This window comes from Trachurus japonicus, chromosome 22 (genome assembly GCF_045865225.1).
Source record: "Trachurus japonicus isolate A0001 chromosome 22, Traja_1.0".
NCBI classification, from domain to species: domain Eukaryota; kingdom Metazoa; phylum Chordata; class Actinopteri; order Carangiformes; family Carangidae; genus Trachurus; species Trachurus japonicus.
This window is the reverse complement of record NC_140928.1, coordinates 18,778,402-18,797,858: the sequence shown is the minus strand read 5'-3', so window position 1 is coordinate 18,797,858 and position 19,457 is coordinate 18,778,402. Positions and strand designations below refer to the sequence as shown.

Below are 19,457 nucleotides of genomic sequence, written 5' to 3'. Positions count from 1 at the left end.
ATATGTTGTAGGAGTGACTACAGATTCCATGCACCACTTCAGTTTGATTCATTCCAGGGTCTGATGTTAAGACCTTGAGTGTTTGCCTGGAGAGTTACCCAACTACCTTTTGAACAGATTTATTTAAACAAAAGCAGCGTTAAACTGGATTTGGAACTGACACAGGTCATTTAGTGCATCATCCCTGCTCAATCCAAATAAACCCTCTTCCAGTGAAAGTTGCCAAAGAATCTGTTTTATTAATTTTGAGGGGGTTTTTTTTCTGTTAGAGATATCTGTGTGTACGGTAATGGGTGGGCCTTTCCTTTCCAAAGAAATGTAGCTAAATCATCACATAGCTAAATCTGTGAATCTCAGCTAATACAGCTAATCTGGTGCTACTTTTCCTGCAACTTCACTTGGCTGCATCCCAAGATCAACTACAAAAGGAAGAACAACTCAACATTTACAGTAAAACAGGATGGCTCACTTATCAGGCCAACAACATTAATCTTACTTTAGCATGCTCCTGTCTTACATTAGGTCTTCTGCAATTTCCTCTCAATCAAAGGGCCTTTTTGAAATTACAGTGGCATGCAAAAGTTTGGGCACCCCTGGTCAAAATTTCTGGTAATGTGAAGATGCAATGATCTCCAAAAGGCTGTTACAGATGACACGTTCCCTTTACATTTTAAACAATATAATAATTTAAAAAAAAAATCTTTTGCATTTTCAAAATGACAGAAAAGGAAGAGGGGGCCCACAAAAATAATAAACGATATTGCTTAAAATCTTGCAAAAGAGTGTTTCATGTTTAACTTTTCATTTAATCTTCCACTTTCTTAACTGTTCACATTAACAGAAAATTTGACCAGGGGTGTCCAAACTCTTGCACGCCACTGTATACTGAAACCACAGAAGGTTATTACAGTATTATATAAAATGTAGATACCGATATATACTGTACAGAATTCAGCCAGTTGATGTTGATAGTAGTGCAGGGTATTAGGTGAACACACACCTCTAATCCTTTCAACACAATGAGGGTCCCCCCACCCATGGCAGATCAAAGTTGGTCTTACCTTTTCAACATTATGGGCCCTAGTTTCCTAGACCGAGCGAAGTCTAAGTGCAGCGCAGCTTCGCCACGCCAACGGGGTGTGGCCCAGGTCCATTTCGCAAGATTGGTGGGCCGCGCAGTCAGACTTAGACCAGCGCAGCCCCTCCCCTCGTCCCTCCCACCGGCGCAAACGGTGAAGAGGGAGGAGACAGGGCGGGAGGGAGACAGGAGGAGGAGAGAAAGGCGTGGAGTGGGTTTGACACAGCCGAGTCAGATCTTCACCAATCAAAGGAGCTCCTCTCCTCACCTTTAACTGCGCGGCGGGTGATGCGTGCTGCAAGTTTGTCATTTTATACTTGGACATGGACGGAGGAAACAGCGACGCCAGAGGCCGAACCTCTCCCAGGAGGAAACAGCTGTTTTGGTCCGGAGGTCCGAGCTCAGAGTGACCAATAATGAGTTTACTAATATACTTAACCAGGATTGATCTGATACACTGAGAACGGCTGCCCAATGTAAGAAACAACAACTAATAAACTAATAAAGAAACTCACATTTATTCAAACCCTGTGTATAAGATGAGAGGTGTAGGCTACACTAATCACAACATGAACAAACACCATGAAATCAGCGTAAAGGACGCTCTCTCTCTCCCTCTCTGTCCTCCTCTCTCTCTCTCTCTCTCTCTTTTTTTCTCTTTTTTTTCTGTGATAGAGATGCTGAGTATACTGTAGTAGGCTATATACTGACTATCTGATACCGAGGCTGTTGTGGTGGACTAAGAGAGATAATGATTTGTGTTTTGTTTTTCATTACGGCTGCGTGATGCGGTCGCACGCGCTTATGAATTAATAAGTAAATAAATAAATAAATAAAGGGGATCATCACAAGGGCAGAGTGGTATGGCAGCGACATGCAGTCATCCACCCTCACAGTCCTGCTTTTGGGACATCCACAGCTGCTTTTCAGTGCCAGTTCGTCCCTGCTGTATTAATTCAGGTGGAGTTTCCATTACGCGTGCCACAGCCTTTGATCTCTGCTTTGATCTGACGTCAGATGTGACGGGACAATCTATATAGATATAAATTCACGTGTTGATTCCGTTAGTTGCATTAAATAGTGGTTATTGTGGATATTTATTGCATTGAAATGTGTCTGGAACTGTGGAGATCTGCCTGTGAGGTCTTGGTGACGTGTGTGCACTGCAGGTCAGTCAGCCAAACTTCCACTGCACCTGCTGCGCTTCGCCCTGCGCTGAGATTAGACCTGGTTGGAGGTGGCGAGCTTTCAGCGCAACCTCGGCGGGACATTTTCGCACAAAACTTCCACTGCACCAAGCTGAATCTGTGACGCCTCCCCCTGCTGCGCGGCCACGCCTATCTCAGCACAGCGCGATCTGCCAATCTTCCAATCTGACTTTGCGCTAGGCTGCGCTGGTCGAAACTTGCATTAGACCGGCTGCGCTACCTTGCGCCACCTGCGCTGCGCCAGCAAACTAGGGCCCAATCTGACATTCGACAGTGTTGTTCTTTCTTCTAACCATGATACATTCACAGGAGAAGGAGTCAGTCTTATGAGCTGGTCTCAGCACTTTAATGGGAGCACATAGAGTATAATGAATAGAACTCCTCCCTATTAGTATAACAGGCCCCTGGGTCTATGGCCGATAAAGCTGAGGTATGTGACTGAAGTCAACGACCTTGAAAGCTGAGCAGCCCACGCTCGTGGTAAAAACAGCCCTGCAAGCTCTGTGTTGAGGAGCCAACAGTGAGCTGTACATAGGTGGTGGTCCACTGCAGGGCAGATTGCTGCAGGGCTGAAACGCTTTGGCTTTGTCACATTCAACCCCTGCTCAGAAACTGATACTGGACAGTGACCGAGAACCTTCATCTTTCACCAAAGGTCAGGGGTTTGCCCACCCAGACATTTTTCTTTTTTTGTTGAGACAGGAACTGGACTCCTGTGTCTGGAGGGCAAACAACACATTGGACTCATCATCATTTGGTGCTATTCAAATGCACAGGGACAGAAAGTAAAGGCAGTGACAAATGATAGGGCACAGACTAATAATGACAACACCGTAAAGAGTTGCTTAATGCAACAATGACACAGGTTTTCCCTTTACCTTGCTTTCTCTGCATATGGTTGGTGTGTGGCTACAGGCCAGACTGAGACAGATACAATAAGCCTGCTGGGTCTGGATAGCAGGTGGGAGAGCAGACATCAGGGAGCAGTATGAGATGTCTGGAGCAGTAATGCCTGCAGTCTGACAATAACCTACAGACATATACATACCGAGTGTTCGGATCGATTTCATTCTTACTTGGTATTTTTCCAGATTCACTGCCTGTTGTGATGAGGATGCTGTTCTTTAAGGTATATCTTGTAGCATGGCAATGGCAAGGCAATATGGTCACAGCAAAAGGGTTTTTTTTCTAATTTGCAGAATTGCACATTTATGGAAAAAATAGATAATGACTTAATATGTTGGATTGATTAGAGGTCAAGGTCATTTCTTCACTGATGCACTGTTGTGAATTTGACAGAACACAGTGTTTTGCAAAGCAAAGATATCCTTTAAAATATGGTACCCTAATGTCAGTTTCCCATTGTTATTTCCTCATAATGTTTAAAAGTTGGTATTCAATGTAACATACACTAGGTGATGGAATACTGTCTTTCCATAAAGCTGTCAAAGGCCCTAACTTTTCCCATTAGGAGTTAAGTACATCTAGAGCTCCACTACCTCCAGCTTGTATTTCACATGTTTATGCCAGAGGATGTATGGCTGGGAATAACTCCAAAATCAGCCTCAAGCTCACACAGCTGCACACTTTCTTTGAATGGGGACTGACTGTTACTCAAAAGAATGAAAATTTATGTATTCACATTTTGTGGATAGATACTTTTACCCAAGTCATCAATGGCAGCTTAAAAACACTTTGCTTAGCTCCGATAAAAGTTTTACTTTCTCCTGCTCTGTTTGTCATTTTCCTTGGGGGGTCAATCTGATAGTAATACTATGTTTACACACTTCCAACCAGGCTCAACACGTGGAAGAGGGTTACTCAGCGGAACTATCTCAATCAAATTTATCATGTATTTTCTTTGGTCCAGTTTCCTGTAATTGCGGCACTTTTCTCCTCTGTTTACTGAAATGAATGTGGCGTCTGCAGCGGGTGGACTGTGATGAGCTAAAGAGGCTGCAGCACTTGAGTTTAACTTTCACTGTTGAGAGTAGCCGGACAGTCAGACAGGAAAATACACATCAGTCACCCACAGAAACTCTTAGCCCTCCTAGTATTAGGGGCACCTGAGGTCAACCACTTTTAAAGAGTCAGAGCTTTTTGTCACAGCAGTAAAAGGCACTCCTTCTTTCTTTCTTCTCTCCACTCTGTAGAAAAGTCTCACCTTAAGTTCCCATCTCCTAGACGGCTGGTAGTGGTTAAAGGCATTTCTGGCCATTAATACTCCCGCCGGTGTGGCGCTTTTTTTTACTGCCCCATTCATGACCACTGAAACACTGACATATTGACCAGTGATTTTTTTTTTTTTTTTTGCCATATGTCTCAAGTTGCAGTAATGGCTCACTTATGTTTGTGCAAATTTCTGCTAGAGTTGCCATTCTAAGCAAATGAACACAGTGTCAGTTATAGGTATTAAAACATTGAAACAGAATAACCATGGTATGGCAAGGCAAGGCAATTTTATTTGTATAGCCCGTTTTTACAAACAGTTTGTCTCAAAGGGCTTTACATGGCATCGTAACAACATCCTCTGTCCTTAGACCCTCACATCGACTGAGGAAAAACTCCATGGAAAACGCTTTTAACAGGGAAAAATCGGAGAAACCTCAGGGTGAGCAACAGAGGAGGGATCCCTCACCCAGGACGGACAGACGTGCAATAGATGTTGTTACAGACAAGAAAACAGTTTACAGTTTGTCACAGAATGTGCGAAATATGGAAATGTTAGCAGGAGTTGATGAAGGCAGTCTCTGGTGAAGGGAGGGTGGGTGATGGGACTGGGTGGACTGGGTGGTAGACTGGTCCATGGGAAGGGAGGGGAGGCCGGTCTAGCAGCAGGGGAAAGGGTGGTATGGCAGCCAGCTAAGTGTATCCTAAATGCCTAGAGGCTAAACATGTCATTACTGTATATGGTTATGTGCATGCATAAAGATGTGAGATAAGCCTCCTATTTATGACTTTATGTGACTTTTAATTCAATTCAATTCAATTCAATTTTATTTGGGTGGGACAGTGCAAGTTCATGAACAAGACTGAGTGATACAGAATTGTAAACGAGCCAGATTTTAGCCATCTGTTGTCCCATTTACAGATGTTCCCTGGAGTACAATACAATAAATAAAAACATGTTATCACAGTTATAAAATAGCAGCATTCAGTTTACAGTTCAATTTTTAAAGTAATAATACAAATACAATATAGTAGTGCAACCATGTCTCGAGTAAGAGATAAAGTGCTTACAATCACTTAAGTGCTTAGAAAGTTCTGGTAGTCATATCTAATAGAAGCTATGTTACAATAATAGGGCTAAATATATTAATTCATCACTTGCACTACTATATATGGCTAGAAGCTATACAATAATACAGGTAATAATAGTAGTGAGTATATATAATAAACATGTAATAGTCATGACATTTTACTCTTATTGCTATTGTGTCTAGGTTAGCTATAATAATAATAATAATAATAATAGTCAATAATAAATCTTACATTTTTAATAGTGAGTGCAGGTCTGGATAGCCCCTTGAGATGTGCCATCTCATTTTCAAGGGGGTCCTTATTAACCACAAAAGTACAAAACAAGAGTTCAGTCATCAATAGTACAGGTTCATAATAGAAAGTAAACACAAACCATGATACAATAGAGACACAGACCCCCATTCACACACACCCACACACTACAATGCTCCACCGATCCTAGCTACCCCACCCACCTTTGCCATTAAGGTGAAGGTCACATGCACAGGTAAAGAGCCATGTCTTTGCTCCACGCATGTCAAAGTACAAAAACACTGAGTGTTGCAGGGGGCATGATGATTCGTGGCTGGAATGTGTTGATGGTGTCTGTGGCCTGTGGTAGGAGATGATATGCAGCGTCTGGATAATCACAGGGGTCATAAACCAGTAACACGGCCCAACATGCCGTGACCTAAGGGGTGCCGTTCCATTCTGGAGGACTTTGAACATGGACAGAATTGTCTAGTAGAGACGTCTATCAGCAACTGGGATCTGGTGAGAGGCTGGAGAGTTTCAGAGGGTGGTCTGGTCTGAGAAGGAACATAGATGATCGATGAAGAGTATTAGCTTCAGCAAGTGGGCTGGATGAGACACAGGAATGTGATTTTGTCTCAGGCCACTCAGCGGGATGCGAGAAAGAGGTGAAAACAACTTCATGGGCATAATATTCTCTCAGTGTCAGAGCAGGATGTTTCGCACGAGTCACACTGTGGTGAAAGCTGAATTCTCCTGAATCTCAATTTGCCCCAGTTGATTTGGCAGTTATTCAATAAGACCAGGGGTCCCCAAACTTAGTAGTAAAAATGTGTGGGGGCCGAGTCGGCCGACCATTCAGCCTGACATCCTTTGAACCATTAACATTAAATGCAAATTAACTATTTAATACTTTTTTTTTCATTGCAAATGGAATTCTTTTCATTTCTTCACATAGATAAATAAATCTAAACAAGTTTTTTTTACCAAAATCACTCTGCTTTTCATATTTGAAGACCACATAAAATGACATAAATGTCTGGAAAAAAAGGAAGCTTAAACATATCTAGGTTAATTTGAAACATTATTATATTTTATATTATATTTTTAAAAAATCAAAAATTGCACTTGAATAAAAATCAAACCAAAAACAAGAATAGACCCTGTCTCTGTTAAGAAAATATGCACTCAAATATAAAACCACACACAACCAAAACAATAAATAAAATGGCTTATCAAGTCTCAACAAAACTGCACTTGAATAGATATTGACCGTGTCATCACAGTAGATGAGGTGAGTAGTGACTGAGGCTGTGTATAGACACAGTCGGCAAGCAAGGAAACGTCACTTCCGGTTAGGGCCGTGGGGGAAAACAAACCGTGTCCCCCATACACACTCATGCAAAAACGCGGCATTTTAAACCTTTGTCAAAGGCTTTTTCGCCGTCCTGTCTTAGTTTTAATCACATGTATATGCTGACAGAGAGCTATATTTTTAGAAACTCATCACGATCTGGGTCGATTGTTGTCCGTACATTTAAAAATATTAGGTATTTCACAGTCAGTCATATTTGTCTTCCCCCACGGCTCTGACGCTCTCTTAGTCGCCGCCGGCCGGCTCTAGACACTCGTAGACACTGCCTGAGTTATTGTGTATTATTTTGCACCGCAAATAAATTCAAAAACCACAACCTGAACTTTTATATCGGAACTTCACTCATCTTCTCCAAACGTGTAACACTCTGACCGGAAGTGAAGGTTGCCGACCCTGCTGACTCGGTGTAGGCTATGGCTGTGAAAACTTTATATTTTAAGATGTACGGACAGCAATCGACCCAGATCGTGATGAATTTTCTAATATATAGCTCTTTGTCAGCATATACATGTGATTAAAACTAAGACAGGACAGCGAACAAGCGTTTGACAAAGGTTTAAAATGCCGCCTTTTTGCATGAGTGTGTATGGGGAAAACGGTTTGTTTTCCCCCACGGCCCTAACCGGAAGTGACGTTTCCTTGCTTGCCGACTGTGTCTATGTCGCTCTAAAGACGGGTGTGGTGGGGGTGACAGCGGCATGGGGGCTGTAGGGACGGGGGCGGGGGGCTCACGGCAGCACCGCTGCTCGCTGAGGACAGCAGTGATGACGTGCTTTTACGTCCGAGTCTCCAAACCAGAAGCGTTTGTAACAGTAACAGCACCGGAAAAGTCGCTAGATTTGTCGCTAGTGGCTTTTGTCAAAAAGAAAGTCGATGAGAGGGTTTGGAAAGTCGCCAGATTTAGGGAGAAAGTCGCCAAGTTGGCAACTGACGTTACCTTGCGTTGTTCCTCACAGGCTCACATGCTGCAGTGTGTGTGGTAGCGGCCCCGCCAGAGCGATAGATATAACACAAGGGGGCAGTTGTCGGTCTGAGAAGTGAAGCTCACTTCCGCGTTCAAAAAACTGCAATCCCCTCGGCTGTCGCTGGGGGCTGGCTCCAGAAGGGAGCAACTCCAATTGAGCCCCATGTTAAAATAGCCGATTTTACAGCTTAAAAAAACATATTTACAGCCTGGTACATTTTATTTTTTTGGTCTCAACCGATAGTTTCTACCCCCGCACACACTCTGAGGGGGGTGAATTTTTTTAAAACTCTACCGTTTTACTATTATTAGGTTTAAAGTTCTGGCCAATTAGGGCGCAGAACCGTTGAGTGACAGGTCCGGAGACCGCTGCTACGAGGCCAGTGGGCGGGCTCTCGGCCGGCCAACGGCCGGCCAACGGCCGCACCGCTCCAAATATGGCAAGTAGAATCCAACATGGCGCGGTTCAAACCCCCGTAGTAGCGGCACAAAACAGACTCACCAAAACCAATGGGTGACGTCACGGACGCTACGTCCATTCTTTTTACAGTCTATGATATAACATCGCTCTGGGCCCCGCCTCCCCCCACAGAGACAAAGATCCTGGGTGACTGACAAGAGGCTTCACTCCCTTCATTTCATTCCGCTATCCACCTTATTCCTAGCCCCCATGATGCCTTGCAGGAATTATGGGCGCAACTTCCGGTGCGAACCGGAAGTCGCGTTTGTTTACATGCTAACAGTACGCGCTAATCCACTTTCTGCGAGCGTTAGAGACATAAAACACCACCTTTTACAACTCAAACGAGACAATATCATAATACCGCTGCCTACTAATATTGTGAGGTGTGAGGGCGACTTAAAAAAGTGGCCAAAGATAAAAAGATAACATACAGTAGCATATTTAGCTACTTGTTAACTTGGTTGCTTCAGTTGTTGAGGCAACGAGCTATCTGCTAGCTCTGGAAAGTTGCCTCATATAAGTTGGAATTATTTTATTTTATTTATTTATTTATTATAAAACACATACCTATTTTATAAAGAAATGCATATGTGTGTGGGGGGGGTCTCTCTCTCACTCACCTCTTTACTGTCTGCTCTCAGGGATTGTGTGTGTGTGTGTGTGTGTGTGTGTGTGTGTGGTGGGGGGGGGGGATCTATTATAAGACCACACACAGACACATCCGATCGTGCAACCAACAAAGTTATAGTAAAAAAAAAATCCATTATTTAGTTTATTTTAATCATAAAGACCTATCAGGGCCGGCTCTTGGCATAGGCGATATAGGCGGTCGCCTAGAGCGCCAACTGCTGGAGGGGTGCCCCAGTCAAGGGGGGGGGGGGGGGGATTATGATAATACTAATAATGATTTATGTCCGCGGGCGCCCCCTCACTTTTCTGTGTAGAAAAAAAACCCAAAACAATAAATAAACAATGACAAACATGTTCCTAAATTGGCAGATACCTGTCTGCAGCAGGAATGCTCTCACGCCGTTTTCTTGTTAGAAACGCACATTTTTACTGTAATTAGAGGTGTGGCACAAATGCCGGCGCGTCTTTTTTTTCATGTGTCTGTCATTTACGCAGTAGAAATGCGGTTCAACTACTGTGATCGGGAAACTCTCCACTTTCAAATACGCACGGCCGCACGCCCTTGATGACCTGTCAATCAAAACACCAACTGTGAAGCGCTTCGAAACAGCAGAGTCGTTCAGAGGGATAGAGAGAAAGAGAGAGAGAGAGAGAGAGAGAGAGAGAAGCAGAGAGGATGACGACGGTGCTTCAGAGGCTGAAAGTTCTGACTAATTTGATGAGGAAGATTATGAAAAAAGAAGAGAGAGTTGAGACTTCAGCCTGCTCAGACAGCAGGGCCAGTGGGCCACAGCTTCAGATCAGCTCCAGCTCTGTATTCAGACCTGCTGAGCTCTCAAACTAATTTTTTTTTTTTTTTTTTACCTCTCAAACAGTACCACAGTGACAACACATATAGGGTATAGGCTAAATATTGTAAATTTTGTGTTTTTTGTCTATTTAGTTGATATTTGGAGAAATTTTCTCATTTAGGGCTACACACATCTCATGAAGTTTGAAATGTAACATGAAGTCAATATTTAGCTTCTGTTATCCCACATTTGAGACATTTGGTGAGAATGACAGTTAGGACTAACATTTATGCTCAAAAAGCAATTTCACAAATCTTTTTCTACACTTATCGCCTTATATCATACAGTATATTCCACTGCTTTTGTGAAGCCCAGACTTTTGTATACCCATTTCAAGCACCACAACAGTTTGTTCTCATGATTGTGAAGAGACAAATTTCTTCATGTCTTCACCCAGGATTTACTCAATGCAATTTTACTGATTGTATGTGCAAGTTGTGTATCTCAGGGTCAGAGAGGACATAGAGATACACTGCTATGTTATCGTTATGATCATTATGATCATTGTTGGGGGGGCGCCTGAGAGTAATCTCGCCTAGGGCACCAAAATGGCTAGAGCCGGCCCTGAGACCTATACTTCTGATACAGGGGATGTGTCAGTGTACACAACGTTTACACGGAAACAGTAAACATAAAATTGCGTGTATCATTTAGCAGCAGCAGCAGCAGAGAATTTCTAACAGAGACCGGCTCTGGTAGCAGGCTGCTGGGTTCACACCGGACGCCGAAGCACCGCGAATAGCGCGGAACAGAGACCGCTTCCCTTCTGTGCTCAAGTACCGGTCGTGTAGTTCAGACCAGAAGCGACTCGCGCCCTGCAGCAATCGGTTCGGCGTCAATTCTGTGCGCGAGCTAGCCTCGCATCACCAGGCTCTTCAGACAAGCGAAGAGCCTGGTGTCAGTTACCTCCCAATTAGTCTGCATTCTGGTTCCTGTCTGTAGCGGATACCGAAATCACCAAATTCACCAAAATAAAAGTATTCACCAACATAAAACTTATAAAATAAACATTAACTTGTAATACAATAAAAGCAAAATGTTAACTTAATGGCTCGGGGACTTTCTTGTAAATTATATTCCTTAAATTAAAGAGTTTTAGCCTACCGCGTTTTATTAGCCTGGTGCTTTTATTTTGAAGGAAAGGTCTGTCTCTCTCGCCCTGGATCCGTTTCCTACCAAAACAGCGAGTCAACGGCCCCAGACTAGCGCGAGCCGCGAGCTAACGCGTCAATCTTGGCAGGAAGTCACACATGAAACAACGAGAGAATCCGGTCAATTGTCAAAATAAAGCACTTTTCAAAATAAAACATAGCGATTGACAAATGCGATCATATTTGTGTGCGTTTTATAGCTTATGTCAGACTCGAGAGAGATGAAAACACACGCACGCACACACACACACTTCTCAGCTCTACATTGAGCATGACTTGAGGCAGTTTCAAGCCTGCAACCCCGAGGATGTGCAGTGCAAAACAGGCACATTGCAGCCACTAATGCAGGGAAAGTTCACTTGTTCATGTTTTTGTTTTTTGCACAGATTGCAAATGAAACACTGTTTCATTATTTGACTACTGTAGCCTACTTTTACTTTTCGATTTTGATCTGCACTTTTATTTTCTCTTTTTGAACTTTGTGTTATTTCATGTTTTTGATTTTGACTCATGAAATATGACTGATATACTTGGTGCTAGTAAATTCAATAAATTTGAAGTAATTTTTGTTGGGGCGACGGGGTGGGGCTTGAAAATCCTCACTTGTTAAAAGTGGGGAATGACGAAAAAAGTTTGAGAACCACTGCTCTAATCAATGAGCATTTTCCACCGACTCTCTTTTTTCTCTCCTTTCGTCAGCTCCAAACTCACTCTTCCAGGGCTTGAAGCAGGAAAAAATCCTGTGCCTGAAATTTTTTTACGAGCGGGGGGGAGGGGGGGGGTGTTACGGCGGGAAGGAAATTTTGAAAATTTGCAATCTAAATGAATTAATCTAGTGCACTTTGGGAGTATCAATCACGTAACAAAACATACAATTTTAGTTGATTTGCCGCATTTTTAACAATGATTATTTAGCTTTTCAGCCAGCTGTCTCTTGAACTCGGGGGCAAGGCTGTAACTAGTGTGGTTGTTGGAAACCAGTAATTTAGCATTATATTCTAGATCTAAACTGCCAGCAAGTCAGTCAATTTTTAATTTTTTTTTTTACAAGGATTTTAGTATAGCATTGAATATTGTTTTTTTTTTCAAGGTGGTAGGCTACTTAACCAAGACCAACAGACTAGGGATGCAAATCACATCAGCATAAACTGATTGTTGAACTCAGCCTGATGTAAACATTAAAGCAGAAGTAAGTGATATATTTGTGTTAATATAAGTCTTAAATAGTTATATCTTCCGACAGCAATCACTTACATAGAGTGTTTGGACTGAAACACGGGTCTCTCAGTCACTCTGCTCTGCTCTGAGCCGAAGAGAAAACATTTATCGTATCCTACAGTTTTTATCCAATGAGGAGAGAGAACAGCATGCAGGGCTGTGTGTGCAGCCAAGGAACGCCGTGAATGTGGTGACGTAGCGACGAGGACTGTTATGGTGCGTTCAAGGAAACTCGTATTTTTCCGACCGTGAAGTGGTACCAGTTCGATCTGGTACGAGTTCACCGGTCGGAAGTTACGAGTGGCCGTTATAGTGACTTTCACCGGTAAAACAGGTCGGAAAAACACGAGTGGGTTGCCTGAAACGCTACAAAGTCGTAAGTTGTGACTTGAAGCTGTAATTTACGATTTCAAAAGCCTGCCTGGAACGCAGCATTAGCGAAAACGACCGGACCACTTACTTCTGCTTTAATAAAACTCAGTAACCAATCACACAGGTGAGCTCCATGTTGTCCCTGTGTGATGTTCAGGGACAGGTCAGGACTCTGAAGACAGACAGCTCTGAGGGTGAAGTCCTATAATAATGAAATTATTGCACCGTGATGCGTTTCCATTACTCCTTGAAATGCGCAAAACCTAAATATCGAAATTAAAAACTGGTAATGGAAACACCGACATTTCCAAAAAAAACTCTCAAATATTGCTGAAAAGTTTTTACGCTCTCATGAGGTGGTTTTTGAGACGTATCGATATCGCAAAATGAAACACTTTTTTCTACACGTCACCGGCGTCACCGGAGTTGTGTGTGTCCACGCTGTGTTGGTTTATGTAACTTGAGGGGACAAATGAACCACATGTTTATTGTCATGCATTGCTGACCTGGGCATAATTGTTTCTCATTAAATTAGAAAAACCTTTCCTATCGTTCCCCTTTTCCGTGCATGGTTGAAGGAGACTGGCTCGCATCCACGCTCCCACTGCCTCATGCGCCGAAATGTCACCTTAAGTCACATAAACCAGTACGGGTGTGTGGACACAACCCCGTATATTGTTGTCAGCGCCTCATCACCGCTGGTGTTTAAAAGGCTCCGTTCTTTCTGCAGTCAGGTTAAAGCGCACATCCGCCGTGTTGGTAAACAAATAATCCCTCTATATCAACGGAGGCAACCGTGCTTGATCATCTTGGGTTGGAGGTGGTGTGAGTGCGGGCCAGCGGGGGACAGAGGAGGGGCTGAAGCACCGTGGGCACCGTGCTGAAGCGCGGAACAACTGGCCCTAGTGTGAGTGCGCCCTTATTTGTGGCCGCTGCCAAAATACCTTTCAATGGAAACACCCGCAAATGGCAATTGCACTTTTTCGAAGTTTCAGAAATATCGCTTTTATTTTGCGAAAATCTGCAATGGAAACGCAGGTCTGTAGCATAGGTCTTGACCACATGTCAGCTGTTCAGCTGTAACAGAGGAAACTCCGCTTTTCTCCGCTCCACCGCGACCAGCGCTTTTTTTTTTCTCTTCAATTAAGCTCCGGTAGGATACTGTAAACAGGCGCGGATCTGGTGTGTTTATCAAAGCTTGGTCGCCGTGAGGCACCGGGTCGGTTTGAGCTGCGTTTAGGCTACATCCTCAGGCAGTGATCAATGTCGGCGGCTGCACTGTCACCGCCCCCCCCCCGTGATTCGCACTATGGATGTAGCTGTGGTAGGCCTCTCCCGGTGAGGTCGAGAGGGAGAGAGCAAGCACTGACGCTATGTGACCCGGGTCTGAAGCATGACGAGTTAATAGCCTACTTCCCCCCCAACCCCCGCTGCTGCAATACACTAGTTTTCTGCAGCGAGGTAGGCCTACACAAAAACAAGCTCGGCTGGTTTAATTTTTAATTTTTATTTTTTTAATAAAAAAAAAAAAAAAACAAATTCACCAAAATATTCCTACGCCGGATTTCCGGCACCCTGCCGGAGGTCTTCAAGCCCTGCTCTTCTGCACTGCGATTACGAACCGCAGCGTGGTTTCAAACACAGCTGTTATTTAACTCATGTGTCAGAATAACAATAATCTTGAGGGGGGGTCGTTACATTCATTACAATGCATTTCTCCTCTGTGACGGGCGGCGCGCCCCCTCACTCCCGTCACAACACACACACACACACACACACACACACACACCCAGTGGCTGCCTCTCTCCCGGTTCAGCCCCGTCCACTTCTCGGTCTCCTGCCCAGATTACGTTGTACGAGCGGACCTGTTGGTCCGAGTGGCCACGGTCCAAGCGGACCTGTTGGTCTGACTCGTCCAACGCAGTCCAGTCCTCCACCCGCAGCCCCCAGAAGCTGCAGACGGGTCAACCAAACAGCGCTACTTCCTCTCTTCAGTCGAGCTGATTTTTTAATTACAAGCGCTCGCCACCATGGATCAATAACTGATCTATTATCACTACAAGAATTGCCTCATCTACCGAATTAACTAAAAAAACAGAAAACAATGTGAAAACTTTCAAATAAACCGCTAACAGTAATGAAGACCGCTAGCAACCACTGCTGTTAGCCAATGGCTCACCGCTACTTCCGGTGCTGACCGGAAGTTCCACCCATAGAGTGCCGAAGCGGAAGCAGCCCCATGGGTCCTCAAATCGAAAAGTCTCCATACGAATGAATGGGAGTCCAAGATTTATTTCGTGATCCGTTTGAATTGCGCCATGACAAAAAAATATGTCCTCTACCTGTTTAAAACATCACGTTTCATGCCGAGAAATCAGCAGTTTATCGTAAAACGGCAACAGAAGAATGTATTTTGTGTGACGACGCTCTGCGGACTACAAGTCTGGTGTCCCACAAAAAATACGTCACCAACTGACACTGGAAAGGGCGGCATTTGGTGTGTGACGTAACCCACGCGACTTGTAGTCTTTCTGGTTACGGACTCTTCGGGATTTTATTTTACAATAGTTTTACAACAAACGGCTGATTTCTCAGCATGAAACGTGATGTTTTAAACAGGTAGAGGACATATTTTTTTGTCATGGCGCAATTCAAACGGATCATGAAATAAATCTTGGACTCCCATTCATTCGTATGGAGACTTTTTTCAAATTGAGGACCCATGGGGCTGCTTCCGCTTCCCTCGGAATGAAATGAAATGCACTTCCGCGAGAGGCTGGTTTACGAGGCTAGCTGAGACCGAGTCACAGAGTGAAGCCTCTTGTCATTCAGCCTGTTTGGAGGCCAGAGACAAGGAAAACAAACAGGCATGCACATGGCAATATATCGAGGCTGGAAAAAAAAAATGTACGTGCTGGCGGGCCGCATATTATTGATTTTATGACAGAGGCTGCGGGCCGGTTGGAATTTGAATGGGCCGTAGTTTGGGGACCACTGCTCAAGACAATACAAATGATCCTGTTTTAATATATGATTTAATTATACCGTATACAGTATAAGATATAAAACATAAAATATAAAATATAATTTTAGTTCACCATTTTTGGAAATTCTGTATGCTTTATTGCCAAGAATTAGATATCAGGATACTGGTCTGTGTAAGCTGAATTTAGCAGGAAACAGACAGCTCTATAAAAAGGTAACAAAATCTTTGTCTAGTACACATAAGCTCACTGGATATCACATGTCAAGTTAGCCATTAGCTAAGTAGCACACTTAAATAGTGAGGTGTTTCTCTCAGGAGTTAGTGGAGATTCATTAGGTGTCGTGTAGCATGAATACTCATTTTGCCTCATGACTGCTGGATTTGTAAATAGAAAACTCTTTCCTAAGACTTTGGCTATATCACTGTAATAAGGTGATAATTACGTGTTAACAGACTGATTTGTTTCCTCCGATGGGGGAAAATCAATTAATAGCGTTTTAAGCATCTGGGTCAGGAGCAGACATACTGGATGACGTTAGGGCCAGGGACTTTCTGTGCAGCGCACCAGTACACATGCCACTGCTTACAGAATGAAGATGATGATTACTATTCAATAGCAAGATTTATGGTGTGGCTTTCCTGGACACACTTTGGCTCATAACATGAAAGGTAATGAGTTGATATTGCTGGAACAAATTGACTGTTGAGTCACAGCTGTCTAAATAAAGTAGAAGATTCTCATACCAAGATATGGCAACAGTCTATGAGCATTTGTGGATAGGTAAATTAATCATGTCTGACCTTATTATTAGGAATTAAAAGTTTCCATAGCCAAATGAATTGAATTGAGAAATCATGCCTTCAGTTGCCAGGTAACATATCACTTGCATCAACATTCATTCAAATTGTGAAATCCTCCCCTATCCTCATAACCTAGTTTTGAAAGGCTGACATTCATCCTTGAACTTTCATGCAGTCCCAGAAGGCTGCCTGTGAAGAGTCTGGCTTATCAGTAGAAAAACAAAAGTTATATCCAACTGGAAGTGTTTTTTCCCCGGACAGCTTCCAACTGTGCACAGGGGACAAACACAGCAGTGCAGTTATTAGGAACTGCCACTGTTATCATAGGTCATGCATTAATGTGACATTTTGTCTGGATTTTCCAAAAACTGAGTTTGATATTTGTAATGGGACACATCTAGGGAGGTTGTTTGGAAAATAGCAGCAGTTAAACTGAAAAATCTTCTGTCATCGCTTTAATAATAACACGCACATGTGTCCTTGATACTGCCAGAGGTCTGGATTACCAGAAGTCCACATTATCTGTCTGAGATGAGCACGTCCAAGTACATCATTGACTTATACAGTATACTGACATCATACGTACATAATGTTTGTGTCTTTCTGCAGGATGATTCTCCAGATCTGACAGAGGAGCAATTACTATGTCTACTGGATGAATGTGAGCTGACAGAGAGCTGGAGCCAGGACCCGGAGACGACTGACACGACGCCACGAGACCCTAAAAATTCACTTTGAGCACATCTGTCTGAAGCCTTGCTATCAAAATAATGCATCATAACCAAGATGTCATGATCAGGCAACTATGGGTTGTAAGAGACACATTAATGTATGTAAAATATTAGGATATTTAGATTTATATAGGTATGACCAGCTATATACAAAGCGTGTATACACATTAATGTGTGTCTATGAGCTGGATTGCTACCCATTGTTTTTATTTGTGTCTTTGTCTCAGCATGAGGAAAAAGAGCAGCAGGGACACCCTTTGTATTAGGCTAAGCATCATAGATGAGAACAGAAAATTGCTGTCATTAAATCTAACAACCGGGTACGGCAGCCGCAGAATGTTTTACTGCACACATAAACATTGTGTCTGTTGGGTGGTGCCTGAACACTATTATGTATTAAAGCTAAACCCTATCTGATGAAATATAGTATGACTGTGTAAGTCACGTTTGGTCAGACATCCAGCGTGGCTGTTTATGAGGACAGAGGGATGATGTGTGCTCCAAACATTCCTGCCATTCCTGCCTCTATAGGTGATCTGCTCTAGAGTGGGTCAGATTAGTTCGATCTTCTGAAATTGGAGCCCGTTTGACCTCTTTCAAGATTTATTTTCATTTCAAAAACAGGATTGCCCTGACAAAAGATGACCATCTTTGAGCATTATCCCATTTAGTTTGTTTTGGAGATTTGTGGAAGCTGTTGACATAGTCCTATTCGCTGCTGCTTGCCCGGTGTGAGTAGCTAGTCTGCACCTGGCTGACCTCAGCGCAGAGAGCGTCTCTCCTTGCACTGGACACCTACGGGCCTATTCGTCTCACTCCTCACCTCACCCACACATTTTGACCCCGTCTAACGGACAGGAATTATCTCACATTCCTCTTGACTGAAAACACGTCAGCCAGGTGAGCCATCCAAGGTCAAACCCTAATGAGAGGCCCACTATTGGTGAAAGCTGCTGCACTATCTGTCCAGGAATCTAAACAGATGCATCAGCATTAGTCTAAAAAGTACACACAATTACTTTTCAGACTGCACTATACTAGTATTATACTGTAATCATACATTTATACTTCCATTCCAGTGGCGGCTGGTGACTGAAAAAATTGGGGAGGACAGGAGGAAAACCAGTCCACGGTGTCATGTTATTTTAGTCAACTACCTATCTCTACTTTCTTATATTCGATTTAATTTGAGTAATAAAACAATGACGTACAAGACTTCTTTAAAAAAACATTTTATTAAATGATAAAAGTCTGTTGACATCAGGACCATGAGTGGAGGTGAGTGACTTTGACATCAGGACCATGAGAGGAGCAGAGATCCTGTTGACAACATCAGAGGTGCAGAGTGAGCAGAAATCAAACTTTGTCAGTTTCATAGTAATTGGAAAAAACACTGAGGAAAAAAAGAATTGAACTATTAAGTACTCACCTTTTCTTTAGAATTTGTAAAGCCACAAGGCAGAGTGACTTTGACATCAGGACCATGAGAGGAGCAGTGACTTTGACATCAGGACCATGAGAGGAGCAGTGACTTTGACATCAGGACCATGAGAGGAGCAGTGACTTTGACATCAGGACCATGAGAGGAGCAGTGACTTTGACATCAGGACCATGAGAGGAGCAGTGACTTTGACATCCCTCCTCATTCAGTGGCTCATCTTCATCTTCCTCATGTGCTGTTCTCCTCTCTGCGCTGTCTGACCTGTCTCCGTTGCGCCGTAGCGCTTCACTCCGTCAATTCAGAGTATTTTCACAGCGTATTCTGCGGTCAGTCTTCGGTCTCTGCTCCGGTCCCGACTGGGCTCCGGACACGGAGCAGAGAGCCAGGTCCGACAGTGCCAGGCTATCCCTCTCTGAAGCAGAGGAGAGGTCGGCTTCACTCCCGTCTGTCTTCACAGAGTCCACAAAGGGTTTCTGATCACAGGGTTTCCAGCGCTGCCGCCTAAACTAACGTGTTAAAAAAAAAAAAGTAGCGATATTCGCCGCCGCCGCCCCCCTTGGGACGATCGCCTTCATTCATCTCCGCATCCTCACACACACATAGGCTACACACCACAGAGAAACGCGCATGCATAACAGCAGCGCGCGCTATAGGTGCCCCGGCCTTTCGTGTAAACAAAGCCTGGTCATTATATGA

The 19,457-nt window shown here is 43.6% G+C and overlaps 1 protein-coding gene across 1 annotated transcript in view; it reads left to right on the top strand.

Annotated features, from left to right (window-relative positions):
* Positions 1–18,310, top strand: part of fsip1 (fibrous sheath interacting protein 1) — a 47,561-nt gene extending 29,251 nt beyond the window's left edge. The window contains exon 10 of the mRNA XM_085766881.1: positions 17,199–18,310. Within this exon, the coding sequence (XP_085623007.1) occupies positions 17,199–17,327 (129 nt within the window). The 3' untranslated portion in view covers positions 17,328–18,310. The remainder of the gene's footprint in view (positions 1–17,198) is intronic.
* The last annotated feature ends 1,147 nt before the right edge of the window (positions 18,311–19,457 follow it).